Source organism: Odontomachus brunneus, unplaced genomic scaffold (genome assembly GCF_010583005.1).
Source record: "Odontomachus brunneus isolate Ranch 3 - 2012 unplaced genomic scaffold, Obru_v1 Obru_scaffold_045, whole genome shotgun sequence".
Taxonomy (NCBI): Eukaryota; Metazoa; Arthropoda; class Insecta; order Hymenoptera; family Formicidae; genus Odontomachus; species Odontomachus brunneus.
The window spans coordinates 316,915-332,573 of record NW_022639495.1 but is presented as its reverse complement, the minus strand read 5'-3'; the positions used below and the strand labels follow the sequence as shown (position 1 = coordinate 332,573).

Sequence of the window (15,659 nt, the reverse complement as noted above, 5' to 3'; positions counted from 1 at the left end):
GAGAGAGAGAGAGAGAGAGAGAGAGAGAGAGAGAGAGAGAGAGAGAGAGTTGCAATGATTATAATCGTTCTTTTCAAATTCGACTTCTGTCATCATGATATTAATAAAATTAAAATATTGAATTTTTTCTATGAAAAATGATACATTTTTTGTTCGTTCTGTGAAGAATCGGTAAAGAAAAATAAAAGCTACAAAATACCAAACTTTACAAATAAAATTGTTAAAGAAGAAAAGCTTGAAACTAAAATTGAGCCCAATGAATACCTATAGAATACCAAGTGTTCTTGATTTAATTGTTTCAACAAAATAATGACCAAGGAATGTGTAGAAAGAGCGCTGCTTATATGTACACATAACGAATGAATTGTATATACGGTCTAAAAACTAAATATCTGAATTTTGAAATATCGATAAATTAAGGAGGACCGAATGAAAAATACGTAATTAATATAAAATAATTATTCTATATGCGTACAGACACTCGTAAAAATTTGCAAATTTACCGAATTTATCGGTGTCGAAGCAAAGAAAAAACTAAAAAGGAAACGATAAATTGCGGCGTTTTTATGCAGGTGACAAATTGGACATTCAGAAAAATTGGCGAGTCGTTCGAGAGTTCGCACGATCGCGAGGCGTGACATCGCGATTGTCCTTCTTTTTCTTTCTTCAGTATTTGAATGCGAAATCCTCTCACGAACGCCAGCCGCACGTCTCGACTAATGGTACACCATTAGTCGAAACTGGGAGTACTTCATTATGCCCAGATCTATTTGCCGCGGGCGAAAAACCTGACGGACGTATTCCATGTCTGTCGGCCCGCCTTAGAACTTATCCCGCTATTATAGCGGGTGTGTCGCCAAAGAAAGAGCGCCTTCTTCGCCGGAAGACGATTTGTCGACGGTTTTCGTGTCGTGTGCTCCTCCTTCGTTCCTTCCTTCTTTCCTACCCGCCCGGCTACTTCAGACGACTCGTCGACCATTTGTCAAGTTGTTGACAGAGCGTCGCGACGTATTTTTACGTTAAAATGCACGTCGCGACGTCAGTACGAATTTATTAAACATTCATGACATTACGACAACTTTATGTTAAAGAGATGTTATTTTACTCCCCAAGGTTAGCGTGTGACGAGGTGTGACAGATCGAAAGCATTTCTTCTCTCGTGACTACCGGGCACTTTCCCTCTTTTTTGCCTATTTATGTTGTTTTTTTAGACAAAAAAAAGTCACAGTTCGGAAACATATTACCGAATTAATTCAGTTCATTTCTAAATATATATATACCAAAAGTACACTAAATATATATACCAAAACTACACTACATATTTTTCGTGGAATTATTTGGAGATATGCAATCCCAGAAAGTTTTTGAGACAGACATACAAAACATACCGTCGACATACGTTTGCATCACATAAAGTTTCGTTAGAACTGTCAAAGTTGACGTAACGCGGTGTAAACTCGTTACTTTTTCAGGCCGCAACAAAATATTTCGTTAGAGTTTGTCGCGTCTCGTGACGTTGCCGTGGGGGGTTAAAAGGTGAACGCGCCGTCGGGAACGGCATTAAAAGTGGATCACGTGCGCGCAACGATTCTACTACTCGTGTTGCCGAGAGTTCAGCCTTGCATGGCGCCGCATTCGGACGCCGCGAAGCGAGAAGTGCATTCGGCATTCGCGCATTTCCGCGCTCGCGAGAGATGCACGCCGGCGGCGTACTCGACCTCGCGGGAACGTCCGATTTCGCAACGCTCCGGATCGTACGATAATCACGAGATGCAACCGCGCCACTTCCTCTTTATCAACTTAATTTCTACACAGCGCCGCGAAAAATTATTCACCAACATCTCGATCTCTCGCTGTTATTCTTATGCATCGTACGTGGTACCGCGCGAAACCAATAGAAATGCATCCGCCGGAGCGGAGAGCCAAGTACATCGGTGCAGTGTACGTCGATATTTTTCCGATATCCGCGCCTTGCACACGTGCACCTTAATAATACCCTACGTTCTGGTATTGGAGAAAAACGACATGCTACTCTCGCTGCCCGCAAACGCACGTCCGATTTGCCGATCCTTCGAGAGGCAGCCGCCGTGCCGTGTGTAACGATTGTTACACAGTAAGTAAAGTAACTCGCGCGAATCTTTAGGGAGTGAACGGGCTGGATTAAAATGCATCATAAGCTTCGTCGGATGCGCGCGAATCTCATGAACTCGCGTTGCCTGCGGGTGTAATCTTCGCGAGCGTTAATTTAAGAGGCGATTCGGGTTAATTAGGACCAGGAACGGCCGAAACGGCGGAACGTGTGCAGCCGGGGATGTGTGAATAACGTATTTCCCATGTGTATCCAGTGAAGGGAAGCTCTACGGACCATAATCCCTCGCGTAATCTTCTTAAGGGGAGGGATGCCTTTTTTCAGGAGGCAATTCCAGTTCGGATGGCGCACACGAAAAGCCGACGATTTAAGGGCTTCGCCAACTTCGCGTTCTCTTTGTTGGTTTAACGCCGCTTACGAGCATCTTTTTTACCAATTACATGTCGGCAACGTTGCTGGACCTGTCGGGGTCTCTCTTGCTGCGAGGAACGAATTGCCGGGCTCAATTATGAATGAAACCTTGTTTACAGAAGCCGCGCGCTACGCCAGGCAGCGGTATTCGCGAAGCGGTTCGCCGAAGTTTAATGATTTCTGCCGTAGGAGAGGACGCGGTCTCGGCAGGAAAAATAAATATGTGACAGACAGGAAAGCACGGAGTACACACACATTCGTATCTCACGGTCAGGACGCGACGGTGTAATGGACAATCCCGGGAATGATTTCGCGAGCTAGAAACACAGTTGCAAATGCCGCTGCGCGCTTCCCCCACAGCGTTGCGACTTAAAGCCTACGCGACATGCATAAAAGATTTATGCAAATATCCAATCAAGTCTGGATCCTGATGTTCGGATCCGCTCGCTAAACGCGAAGCATCTCTCCTTGGAGATGAGATCATTTGAGATTATTACCCAGTCGTGATTAATGCCCTAATGATGTGCTATTCCGTCCGATTGCCGGTACGTCAATTATTCAAAATGCATAAATGGGAATTCGGTCCAGTTCCGTACTCGCGGAATCGATTTTCTATTATCGCCGACGCGAGACGATCTCTCGATATGCGGCAAGCGTATCGCGATGGATTTATATTAGATAAATGCTGGAGTGTGATATAATTATTAAAGGCTGTGCCAGAGTAGTTCTGTCACTTTATTTATTGATTCGAATTTCCTGACACCGTTCTAACATTATCGCGTCAATTCAATAATTCCTGAGCGTCCAGTCGTTTCAATCCATACGTGCAACGAGAGTGCATGTGTGCACAATGAAGCCGAAATTACACACATTTGCTTTTATCGCCCATCTACACACAATGTCTAATAACGCTCATTGTATGCAAGCAAAATTCATCAAACTAAACACAAAATTCCCCCATCATTTCGCAAAGAACTTTGAATAATTAATTAAAGAAGAATTGGTGAATGATCACGCGCGATGATGGTGCACGGTTATACGTGGTAATGCATCAATCTTCTTTAATTAATAACTGCAGATCTACGTGGTTACACACATTTCCAAAACTGGATGGAGAATTTTTTTGTTTCATTTGGCCTAATGTGCAAGCACACAACGGCAAATGCCTTTACGTGTGATCGTTTATCGATTTTCTTTAAATAATAACTCCAAAAATTTACGGGTTTGTTTGTAAAATAACGGAGAAGTTTGCGTTCTCAGTTTGATGAGTTCTATCTACGCACAACGGGTGTGTATTCATGAGTCATCAGACACTCTGTATGTAAAGTTCCCAAATGCATCGATGCAGTTAAAAATATCTGTTGCTTTTGGTACGCGTTGTAGTGCATGTGGCATGCCGATATTCCGAATGAGCAGCTTTCGATCTCATCGATCACGGTGCGCATTAATCGCCAGACGGCGCCCGCTATCAATCTACCGCTACGTGAACGCATGACCCTCGATACGTACGTGGGCGCGTCTAACGACGCATGCTAATCATACGTAACGTATGCTAATAAAGCGTAACAAGCTCGTCATATATATTTCACGTTGAAGTACGCTAAGGATTTCCGAGGCCGAGAACGCGACGTGAATCGGATCATTGTGGCTCAGTCGGGAGCGGGCATCCCGCCGCTTGATTCTCGCAACGAGATAACACGCGAGTCACGGATCGTCGTAAGATAATGTAATGAAATCGCAAACATGATCGTGAAACGTGATAAATATAAGCTCGTAATGTTGGCTCGTGGCGATCAAAACTATGAAGAAACGCCGCGTAATCGTTGAATTTAATAGGTCTCTTGTTTTCAGTTGAGCTGTGTTAACAAGGCTACATGAATATATTCGAGATCCACTTGAAAGGAAATAAGAAGAAAAATTGCAAATAAGTGCAGGAAGTACGAATAAAAGCAACAGACTTATATTATATCGCAAAAATGTAGCTCATTTTTATTCATTTCCGTATTATACTGAGAGAGGAAAAAATATCTACACAGAGAGAATTTGTAATCGAGAAATAGATCGACATTCTGCACTAATTCACTGTCCTTTCATTTTATATGTGCTACTCATATTTTAGGAACTAAAACATACTATTAATCTTTTCGCTAAAGATATACATTTTTTACTTTTACTTCACTAAATACATTAATATATAGTGTAGTTTAAGCAAAAAATTAAAAGTTTTATGTTTAACGCTAGAGATAGAACCGGGACATTAATCCCGGCTGGGGTTTTTGGGAGAATATATTTGTCTCAACGCGCGGTAATAAGTAAAGTAATAGCTGATGTGTTCTGAATACCGAATAGCTATTTATTCAATTGAATGAGCTTATTAATAATAATAGGAAAAATATATGTCTCGTTAGTAACGAAAAGGTTAAAACACTTGCTATGTTTCTAGCGACATTTACTGTTTTTCAACCAGACAGGCAATATATTTCAGTATATTTCAGTATTATGACAGTATATTTCTACTAAAAACATAGCAAAACTAGTTTAAACTACCCGTTATCATCCGGGTTATCGTTCGGGTTGTCACAAAGGAGATGAGATCAGGGTTGGGATACCCACAAGTTTCATGTGGCCTATATTTTCCGCAAGGTCCTAGAGAGTAACTATGTAAAATTTGCTCCAGATTGGTTAAAGGGTTTATGAATTTATATAGGAAATATACAGACAGGCGTTCTATTATATATAAATATATATATGTATACACTGAAAAGAAATTATATGAAAAAAGAAAACTATAATATTCTTTCCGAGTAAAAAATAAAAAATATTTATTCGATTAATATTAATAACATATTTATTTGTTGTAATATATAATATATTTTTTCGGATAAGAAAGTACACATTTTCTTAAAACCTTAGCTTCTCATGAAATCAATTCTATGTATATAAAAAAAATCTAAATTTAGATAAATATGTTATTAGTGCTTTTACCAAGAATAAATATTTTTTATATTTTAGATATTTTCTCTCTCGATGTGTGCGTGCAGTAAATAGATATTCAGATGCCACGCACATTATAAGTTTGGCCCTTAAATTTAGGGACATAATTTGTTAAATATGCGAGAGTGTAGGGCGCAAGTTCGATCACTACAATGAAGCTGAAAGCGGCGCATTCGATGTAGCCTAATAACGTAAATACACGTCACGAGTTAGATAATTTGATTATGTAATGAAATTGTAAACACAGCAATAAATTGCATCACGAAGTCTCCGTGTGACTATGAAGACAGTCTCGTTTGCTGCGTTATTAAGACACGGTTTAAAGGTTTGCTACATATTTTTCAGGACCACAGCACCGCCGAAAGGTATCGATATTCAATATTATAATTGAGGTCCTTTTCTTTTCGATACAGACTACACACGCGTTGCCCGCGACGAAATTGAATTTCGCAGGTTCTTTCTCTCTTTTCACGGGGATAAAAGTCAGTCGTTGGAACGCGCCGGCGCGGAAAATGAAGAAAAGTGTAGCTGCTGCGAGCGTAGCCGAAGCGCGTTATCGAAGTGTCGACGTCACTCAATTTAATAGAGTGTTCCTCTCCCACTCTCTTTTCCTCCCTCTGGCGAAATTGTACAATTTATTCTACGTCAACCGTCGTGCAAACAAAACGGGACCCATTGTCGGCAGAGTGAAGACGAATCGATTCGAGTGACGTCGCCCGTTTAACGAAAAGTACTCGCACGCTCGGGTAAGCCATCGAAACACTTGACTTGGTTTAATTACCACGACCGCATTGTTGTCGAGCATTCATTGCGATTTCATTACGTAAATTGTGCTTTAGAAAATCGTCGACGAAGGCGTGTTTCGTGGATGTTTTCTAGCGTTGCGTTTTAAATGAATCTGTTGTTTCTATTTACATGATAATTATAAAGTGTCTGTGAGGACGACAGAGAAAAGACACGGGACAATTTGTCGTCTCGTTACGTACTCTTTCGCGGCGCTGATTTTCCCGTTACTTTGTGCGGCAACAAAACGTCGGCAAACTTTCGCCTCGACGAGGACGCTCCACTATATGAATTATAGATTCAATTCTGCCCGACGCACCGTGGCAACTTTTTGAATTTTACGCTCATTGCGTTAGGCGAAAATGAAATTTGAGGGGTATCGCGTCGGAATGTCACTTGCGGAAGAAATCAGCGCTGCGGAAGCTGAAAGCTCTTAATACTTTCTCAATTGAATCTTCCTCTCCGCGAACGCAACTCACTGCCAAACTCAATTAGCGGTCGAGCGATATCCGCCGCCTTGGTTTCTAGAACGTGGGAAGGCCTACATTCGGAATGCGTAATAATGTTTCGTTCCCCCTCTCCGTAACCATCTATTTTCCTCTTCTATGTTTTTGTCTTTAAGACTGACTGCTTGATCCAAAATTACAACGTGATTTAATTTCGCTAATTAAAAACAAATAACGATAACGAAGATATTATTTTATTAAGCTATAGATAACGAAGCCATTATTTTATTAAGCAGTTCCGGAGACTGATCGGTGAATCATTAATTTTGAAGTGTAGTAATTGTGTAAGTGTGTAAGTGTGTAATTGTGAAGATTTGGACAGACGTACTTGGAACGATTTGGAAGATCCGTGGATGCGTATTTAATGAAAGGGCAATTAGATTCGGACGTTGTTAATTTGGAAACGTTACCGCGATATTATCGTGTAATTACATAACCAAAATTTTGAATATGTAATGTGATGTTAACTCGAAATATATGGAAAACATTTATTTACGCTGGATGTAATCTATCGGATTAGATATGTAAATTTTTCATCTCATTAAAACGTAAGCATTAAATTTCCATATTCAATAAATTAATACTCGCATCTAATAAGTGTCAATAGACAGATTAAAGCGAAATACTTGCTTATGTTGATTTTATATGCAAAATAAGTCAAGTAAAACGTTTGCGTTTCAAAGTAATGTCCCTCAAACGTCTCTTAACGTATATAAATTAATTCATTTTATTCGTGTCTTATTCTTCTGCAAGTAGCTGGTCGGGTATTTATTATATCCTGAAGTTACTAATGGAATTAATATTCACTAAAAGTAATCTTGAGGACGACACGTTGCCGTCAGGAATAAATAACAAAAAGAACGTAAAGAAGCGACTGTCACGTGTATGCGCAGTTCTGTATTTTAATTCTCAATGTTGCCACTTTGAGAAAACTTTTTCTTGGAAATTTGAAACAGTCGCGCCAAATCATCTCTCGCGCAACATATAGATGCGAAGTGGAAGGAAGAAGCATTAGCGAGACGTAACAGCACGATGCGGAAAAAGATTTAAGATACAAAATTTCTCTCTCTCTCTCTCTCTCTGTCGGCAAACCACTGTGTTCGTCCCTTTGTCGGCTCTTACAACGACCCTGTCGCGAGCCCTTCGCGCGAAACAAACAAGTCCGCGTCGGCGATCAGTATCGTAAGAGCACGCAGAAACGACGTTGGCCGACATGTTCCCGCCACCGTCGTCCCCCGAATCCCATGATTCCAGTGCGGGAAGCGGCCTATTAGCCGCATAATAATGACGCCGACGGACAGCCAGGTCACCGGCAACGCAGCCGCAGAGCTCGGCGCAAACTGTGCCGCCTTCGCGTCTCGTTAGTTCGGAGTCTATCTTAGTGGCAGCCCCGCTATCGGCGCCGTCGGTTCCATCCGACTCCGTGTAGCCATATCGCGCGCTCTTCCGAATCCATTGACTTCCGGGGTCACGTCAGACCGTACCATCCACATTTCCGCCGGCGAATCGAAGGAGACTTCGTGTGGAATAACGTTTGTTTTTCGCCGCGTTCCTCCCAGGCTGACGAAATCGGACGAGATCCTAGTACCCTATCGATATCGTTATTCGGAGAGCTACGTCGGCGATGACACCGTGACACGACCGCGATACTCGCGGCGCAATTGCGCCGGATAGACAACGCGCGCGCGCGCGGATATTACTATCAAACTGAGCAGGCAGTGAGTGATTACTTTGTGGGTGGAAGCGGAAGCTTCGCGACAGTTTTGCCGAACGAGTTTGCGGGCGTGCGTAGGTGAAGTGAACAGAGGACCACGGCTGAGAAGAGATGTTCACCGGCGTTAAATAAATCATTCACGCGCGCACCGATGGGATTGCGAGCCGCGGGAGTTCGATAATGGCGCATTCGTCGTTGCGCGATATCGCCGTAACTTCGCAGTTGCGCTCCGAAGATCCCTCGTAATACAATTGTGTTGAGACGGTGATCTCCGATAGTGTTCGTGTATTGTGTATAGGTGAAGTGAGAATCTAGAGGATTCTGATTCGCAACGCGACGCGGAAATTCCTGGTGCTACAAGTTCTGTGAAGAAACTTCTTACGAGAAATTTGCAACTGCGCATTTTCTTGCTACAGTGATTACTTGTTGCATAACGAACAGCAGGATGCGAGAGTGTTTAAAAAAACGATGATGCGCGCGCCAATAATTATGCGATGAATTTTTTATCGCGCACGTAGCGATATAAGAGATGCCTAGTGCATCCATGAACACACATCGTCATTCTATTTTGCGCCTTCCGTTGAGTGTTTTACGCGCTAAAAGAAGATATCTGCCACATGGCTCGGTAGGTGCAAATCGTTGGTTACATTATCGTCAAATTACGCGTCTGCTGAATAAAATACACGAAAGTTTCACGAAAAGGCATCGAGAACGCGATTTCTATCTGAATCGATTATTCCTTAGGAAATGTCTGACTGTAGCTTTAAAAACATTACTTTTTTACACTAAAAAAAAAGTTTTGCAGTCAGCGAAAATTAGATACGAGAAAGCCAAGATGAATAAATGACTAGCAGATATCGCGATATATCGTATGTTTTGTATTCAATCAATATAGATGATAGAGATAGAATTTCTATCCGAACTATTTGTGAAATTTAGCGTGAAAGTCTCTGTGGCGCTCATCCAGATCAAAATCAGTCGCGCTTATTATATAATATTGATTGTAATAACGAAGAAGACCAGCTACGACAGACAAACAAATGTTTAATTCTCGTATCTGTCTTAATTGGCTCTTGCAAATACTGCTAGAACGCTACTGCTGTAAGTTCCACCGCAGACAATCTAGCGGATGCAAAAAAACAGCGATAAATTTTAACTATGTCATTTAGAATTCTATCTGGGTGAGCAAAACATTTTTTTAGCGTAAATGAATACATATAAAATGTATGAAAAAAATAATACACGGGCGATTAGCTGTTTGTGCTTTTAAATCGTTTAATTACTATATGAAATATTTTCGCGTAATTAATTGCGTCGACATTTTTGCTAAAAATTGATTTCAAATGTATCAAGAGATATATTTTTTCTAGTTTTGTGCATGTTACCTTGTTTTATCGACTAAAAATATATTAATTAACGGATTCCACTTTACGAACAGTAAATGAAAATGCCTGTTAAATGGCAATCGTACGGTTGTAAATACAGTGCAAATGTAATTCGTTAATTCTTAACGCGCCGGATTTTACAAGCGTCTTTTACGAAGATGCTAACGGCGTTGTAACGTCGCACATAATCATACTGATGAATACTAACATTTGGTGTTATTGCTGCCATTAATGTGAGTAAAAGTTCGCGCAAGTGTCGTAACGATCGACAAGTTGACTATTACGCGTTGACTATTATGTACGAATATTTCCATATTACAGACTTTTGGTATATTGGGATATAGTAAAAAAGCCGTCTGTATGCGCTGTGTTATTGTCTCGATATATTAAAATATGCTGTAATTCCGCGCAAACAATAATTCCAAAATAAATTGCTATTCGCCATTTTTGCGCAAACTGCACGGTTATTGAATCAATATCAAATCGAAATCCATTGAATATCATCCTGTTTTATCTCTAACAATACCGCGATATTTTTCTGTAACTGCAAGTACTAATGAACACTACAAATTGTTCGTTAAAAAAGAATCGACAAATTAAGACAAATTGTAGAGTTAGGATAGACAAATTAGGCAATGAAATTTATAATATCGATAACATGTACCTCTGGGAAATATTGCATTTTTTAGCGCTGTAATCAAAAGAGCGTAAAAAATGTCGCGATAAGCGTCGAGGTGAGCTTTCAAGGAGCAGAAGCTATCACGAGTCACCAAATTTTGACCCTATGTTAAACCTTGAATTCTACAATGCAGTAGAAGCCAAGTTAGCAACGTAGGTTTAATTATAATGATACAATTTACTCCTACTTTGACTTTGATAATGCCCGCAATTTCCCTTTTCACTTTCTTTAGCATTAAAATAGATTGTATTATAAATTTCAAAATATCAAAATAGATGTTGAATGGAATAGTGGAAGACTGAAAGTAGGATCAAAATTTCAACTCGAGTAGATGAAATAGAATCAAGAGAGGTTGATGTAAGTTTCAAAGTATCAAAGAGTGCGTTCCACTTAACGCTCGCAACGACGCGAGCGTCATTCTATCTTTGTTTAACATCCAATGAGCAACAAAGATACAGTGACGCTCGCATCGTTATGAGCGTTAAGTGGAACACGCCCAAAATAAATATTGAATGGAATAGTAAAGCTAAAAATAGGATCAAAATTTCGACTATGGACATTTCTCCTTATCTTCCGTTAACAGAAAGTTACCCGATATATCCACGGTTTATTTCTATCGAATCCGCGTTCTCAACCAACTACCCTGTGCGTTTCTCAGTCTCTTCTACGTATGTACCTAGGAGAGAAACTTATCTAGCGTTGTTTGCTTGCAGACTCGGTGTCTTGGTACACCGTGGCAGAGCGAACAATGGATATGAGAAGAGCAGAGGCTAAGTAGCAGGCTGCAGGTACAGGAACGGAGACGGCGCGAGAGGTAGATTGGCGAGAGGCGTGCGGCCGACAGAAAGCGAGAGTGGTGTACGCCAGGAGGACAGGTGGTACGGCGGAGGCGAACGAAAGGTACGGGAGGGTTGACCGTTGTGACGAAGTCACGAGGACGAAGTGTGGAGCCGTACGAAAAATGAGGAAGCACGGTCTACTGGATGTGTGGCGGCTGTTGTGGTTGCTTTGCCTCGTGCTGGTGACGAGTTTGGCGCAAACGTCGCATCTCTGTCCGACCCCCTACGAGATCTCGCCCTGTTCCTGCAGCGTGAAAAAAGCCGGCCTGGACATCGTGTGCGAGATCACTGACATGACGCACATCTTCAAGGCCATGACCGTACTCAAGGGAAAATCGAACGTCGTGATATTCTACCTTAGGCTTAGGCACAACAACTTGCCTAAGCTACAGGGGTATGTGTTCCTTGGGCTCAACATACACCATCTCACTATTCACAATAGTAGCCTTGCAGTACTCGAGGAAGCCTCCCTTAGTTCTCTTGGTAAGTGTACAGATAATACTATTATGGAAGAGAAAATGGAGAAATATGACAACATGGAAAAGGACGATATATCGAAATTCTAATCTTTTTTTCTTTTTCGGAAAATGAGATGAGAATTTTTCAGAGCATGCGATGGTCCGTGCAATTTGTATTTCATCGAAACGCTAATAAAACTTGTCGTTATTGCACTAGCTGACAAGTAATTGTTAATTTCTCGTTTAACAGAATTGTGCAGTTTTCTAAGTAGCTCGTTTATTGCGAATATTTTAATCTTTGGAGTTACAGCTGGAAACAATAGACAGAAAGACGTGAATTCCCGGCGAATGAATTCGCACACATATCACGCCGGTATTCAAAAGTCCGTAATTACAAAGCCTGTTGCTACTGCGCGACACGGTGAAAAAAAGAAAGAAAAAGAAACACAGCATTGCCACCTCATGCACGACGGCCGCGTAGTAACATTTTTTACGGCGCAGAACAGCACCTGTCTTCTGGCGTCAAAAGACTTTCATGGAAGATTTAGGATCAGTTTTTATATTAAAGCGAACATTGAAGCACTCAGCCTGTCACGCGAGGCCCGCGTTAAAGTCGACTGCAAATTTAACCCGCCTTTAAATCTCTTACGAAACCCCGGGCTTTAAAGCCGCAGCGCCGCCTTTGCGGCTACGCAGATTCGGAATAAATTACTGTAAGGGACTGGAAAATACGTTCTTTTTACACCTGCCGTATTCGAGATACGTGCGGAGATAGCCAGGTCGCGTGGTAGCCCCGTGCAGGGGAAAACCTTAATGAGAATACAGCACTACGAGCCATCTCGGCGAGACATCGCTCGGTCGCATTAACTCACAACGTCGAAAGAACATTACACATGGAAAATGTTATTTTTCCTACGGAGCTTTGAGTTTCCACAGCCTGCGTTTTACGGCGGTCTGACTATAGACAAAGCAGAGAGAAACTGACTCGATGCGTCGTGCCGTTAGCCGACGCAGTGAACGCGGTTGATCGCGACACAGCCTCGTTGAATTTATAAATCGTGTTTATGGTTGCTCACTTGACTAAAATGTGACAAGTCTCGTTGCTGTTGCAACAATTCTCACAAAGCTGCATTTTTCATAAAATCGCGACCACGCGATAATTAAAATTCTACCAGACGCTTTAATCTCGATCAAGACGCGAGATATGGTGTTAAGTCGGTTTATTATGGAAATTTATGCCGCAACACAGAGTTAGTCTGCGAAATCGATGAAATTACGGAATGTAACTTCGTCGATATAGAATACGTATCCGAAGTTACTCAATTAAATTCGGGAAATCCTCAAACCCACCGGCGACCGACTAAAATTACGAAAGCCATGCGATCGCGGTTGCAAGCATAACACAGCCGCTGGAATTGAATAATTCACTTCCTTGCAGGAACGGACTTGACACAGCTGGATCTCTCCCAAAATTCATTGACTTCTGTCCCATCCCTCGCGTTACGAGACCTCCACCATCTTCTAATTTTGAATTTGAACCGTAATAAAATCACAGCCATCCACAGCAAAGCTTTCGAAGGTCTCGACACACTCGAGATCCTCACTCTTTACGAGAACAAGATCAGTAACATAGAACCAGATGCGTTCAAAGGACTCGACAAGTAAGTCGCTCTTGCTAACTAAAACTTACTAGTTCAAAGAGAAGCTCGAAACGGAATCGAAACTTCCGATTTTTATATGTGACCACGAGGACGCGAGACGTGGAAAGTTAAATTTGCACAGCTAATAATTAATTTAATACATTGTAAGGCGCGTTGTGAATTTGTTCAAACTTTTAACTTTTTTAAAATAACGTGTTGAACACAAAGCAGACACCCCGATATATTTCAGTCTAACTTCAAGGATACTCCTCACCCTCGCGTTTTGTTTCTTTTTAATATTAGCCGGAAACTCAAGAGGCTCAATTTAGGCGGGAACGAGCTCACGAAGGTCCCAACTCAGGCATTGTCTTCGTTAGATTTGTTGAAGAAATTAGAAATGCAAGAGAATCGTATTATGAGCATACAAGAAGGAGATTTCACAGGTGAGAAGCCAACAACTTTTATTCCGTTATTTGAAACGTGTTCTCTTCAAATATACGTAATATCTTCGATTAGCTCGCTCGAAGATAATTTTATTACACCTTCTCGATTTCTACCCACAGAATCGTTGTGATATCGATTAAATCATCTTTCCTTAAGCCGATACGTCAACTCGTTTTATATGCAAATATAAACGCTTTTAACGGACGCATATGTAACGGACGTTTCGTCAAATTAAATGAAATGGGCTCATCGATAAAACCTTTTATCCTTTCAGGATTGAAAGCACTCGATTCATTAGTATTGGCGCACAATCACCTCCGTGAGGTCCCGGCGCGTGTATTCTCCCACTTGACGCAATTAAACTCTTTGGAACTCGACGGAAATCAAATTACCCACGTGGATCCTAATGCGTTTATCGGTCTTGAGGGTGAGTGTAATCACAATTGGATACAGCTCTTTAACCTGCTAATCACGGATACCCGAATTACTCTGAAATATTTTGATATCACTCTTTTTCGCTCTTCTTCCTTAAAATTTCCTTAAAATAGCGCGTTTAAAAGCACGATAACTCGACGTCCAACGCGATCCGTCACGGGACATTTTATCGCTTGGAAAAAGAAATTGGAGTAACCAAATGTTCGGTGAAATATAATCGAGAAAACCAATTCTACTTCCGCTCAAGTTGATAAGATTCTGGTTAACATGAAAGTTCCGACTAACCAAATTTTATTAAATTAAACCGAATTCTAATAATTTCAGCCAAAATTTCTGGTTTATTTATATCTCAACAATGTTTGGTTCAGTCAAACTGCTTTTTCCGCGCGAAATGCTCCGCATATGTTTCGCGAGTTTTTTCGTAACGTCGGAAAATTGTCTCGCCGCTCGATTTTAATGCGGCCGCGGAAATTCGTATAGTCTTGTGGTCGGTTTACCGTAAAATTCTCGCGGTCTTTGCAGATCACGTTCTACTTTATTTATCGTTGCGGGCGCCGCAGCTGCTTAGCATTTAAATTTACCGCGTGCCACGATTGCCTGCCGGCGATGCAATCGGTTCCTTTGGGTATGAGTATAAACGAACGAGCGACACTTTACAAACTACCCCTCGTCGCGTCGCGTCGCGTCCGACGAGCGCGTGAACTCAACTATCTAGATAACAGTGTTTTAACAAAGTACTATTTTTTTCAGGTGAACGAACGGCTTTAGTGCTTTCGGCGATTCGATCAAACGTTGTCAAGTTCGCGAGTGATAAAATAACACAGATACACAGACAAAGTCACACAGATACGCTGTTCAAAGTAAGCGTTAAAAATCAAAGTATTCTTTGATTTTCGAAAAACAATGCCAAAATATATTTCATCTTCTAATAATAATATCGCTCTTATATTTCCCGCGAATCATTGCCTGATAATTAATTATACGTTCGATTGTATCTCGGTCGAAATTTTTATTTTATTTTCAGCTTTATTATTCCTTTAAATACCTATTTTAATATTCTGAAACCTACCTCCACATATCTCATCAACATCAAACACACATCTTTTAATTCTATACGGAAAAAAAAATTTGCTAATATATGGACAACTAAAATTATTAATTACAGGAGCAAATTTTCTTGCTTTCATAGCAAAATTATATAGTTGTGATAGCTAAAAGATTTGCTAATATATATATATATATATATATATATATATATATATATATATATATATATATATAT

The 15,659-nt window shown here is 40.9% G+C and overlaps 1 protein-coding gene across 4 annotated transcripts in view; it reads left to right on the top strand.

Annotated features, from left to right (window-relative positions):
- LOC116844737 (leucine-rich repeat-containing protein 15) overlaps positions 1-15,659 on the top strand; it is a 112,870-nt gene that overhangs the window by 87,860 nt on the left and 9,351 nt on the right. For 2 of the 4 annotated variants that reach the window (XM_032816696.1, XM_032816697.1), the window contains 4 exons: positions 11,275-11,883; positions 13,297-13,519; positions 13,802-13,941; positions 14,217-14,369. In XM_032816696.1, the coding sequence (XP_032672587.1) occupies positions 11,523-11,883; positions 13,297-13,519; positions 13,802-13,941; positions 14,217-14,369 (877 nt within the window). In that variant the 5' untranslated portion in view covers positions 11,275-11,522. Of the gene's footprint in view, positions 1-8,113; positions 9,123-10,192; positions 10,714-11,274; positions 11,884-13,296; positions 13,520-13,801; positions 13,942-14,216; positions 14,370-15,659 lie in introns of those variants that run through there. The other 2 variants (XM_032816695.1, XM_032816698.1) reach the window with 2 other exon arrangements.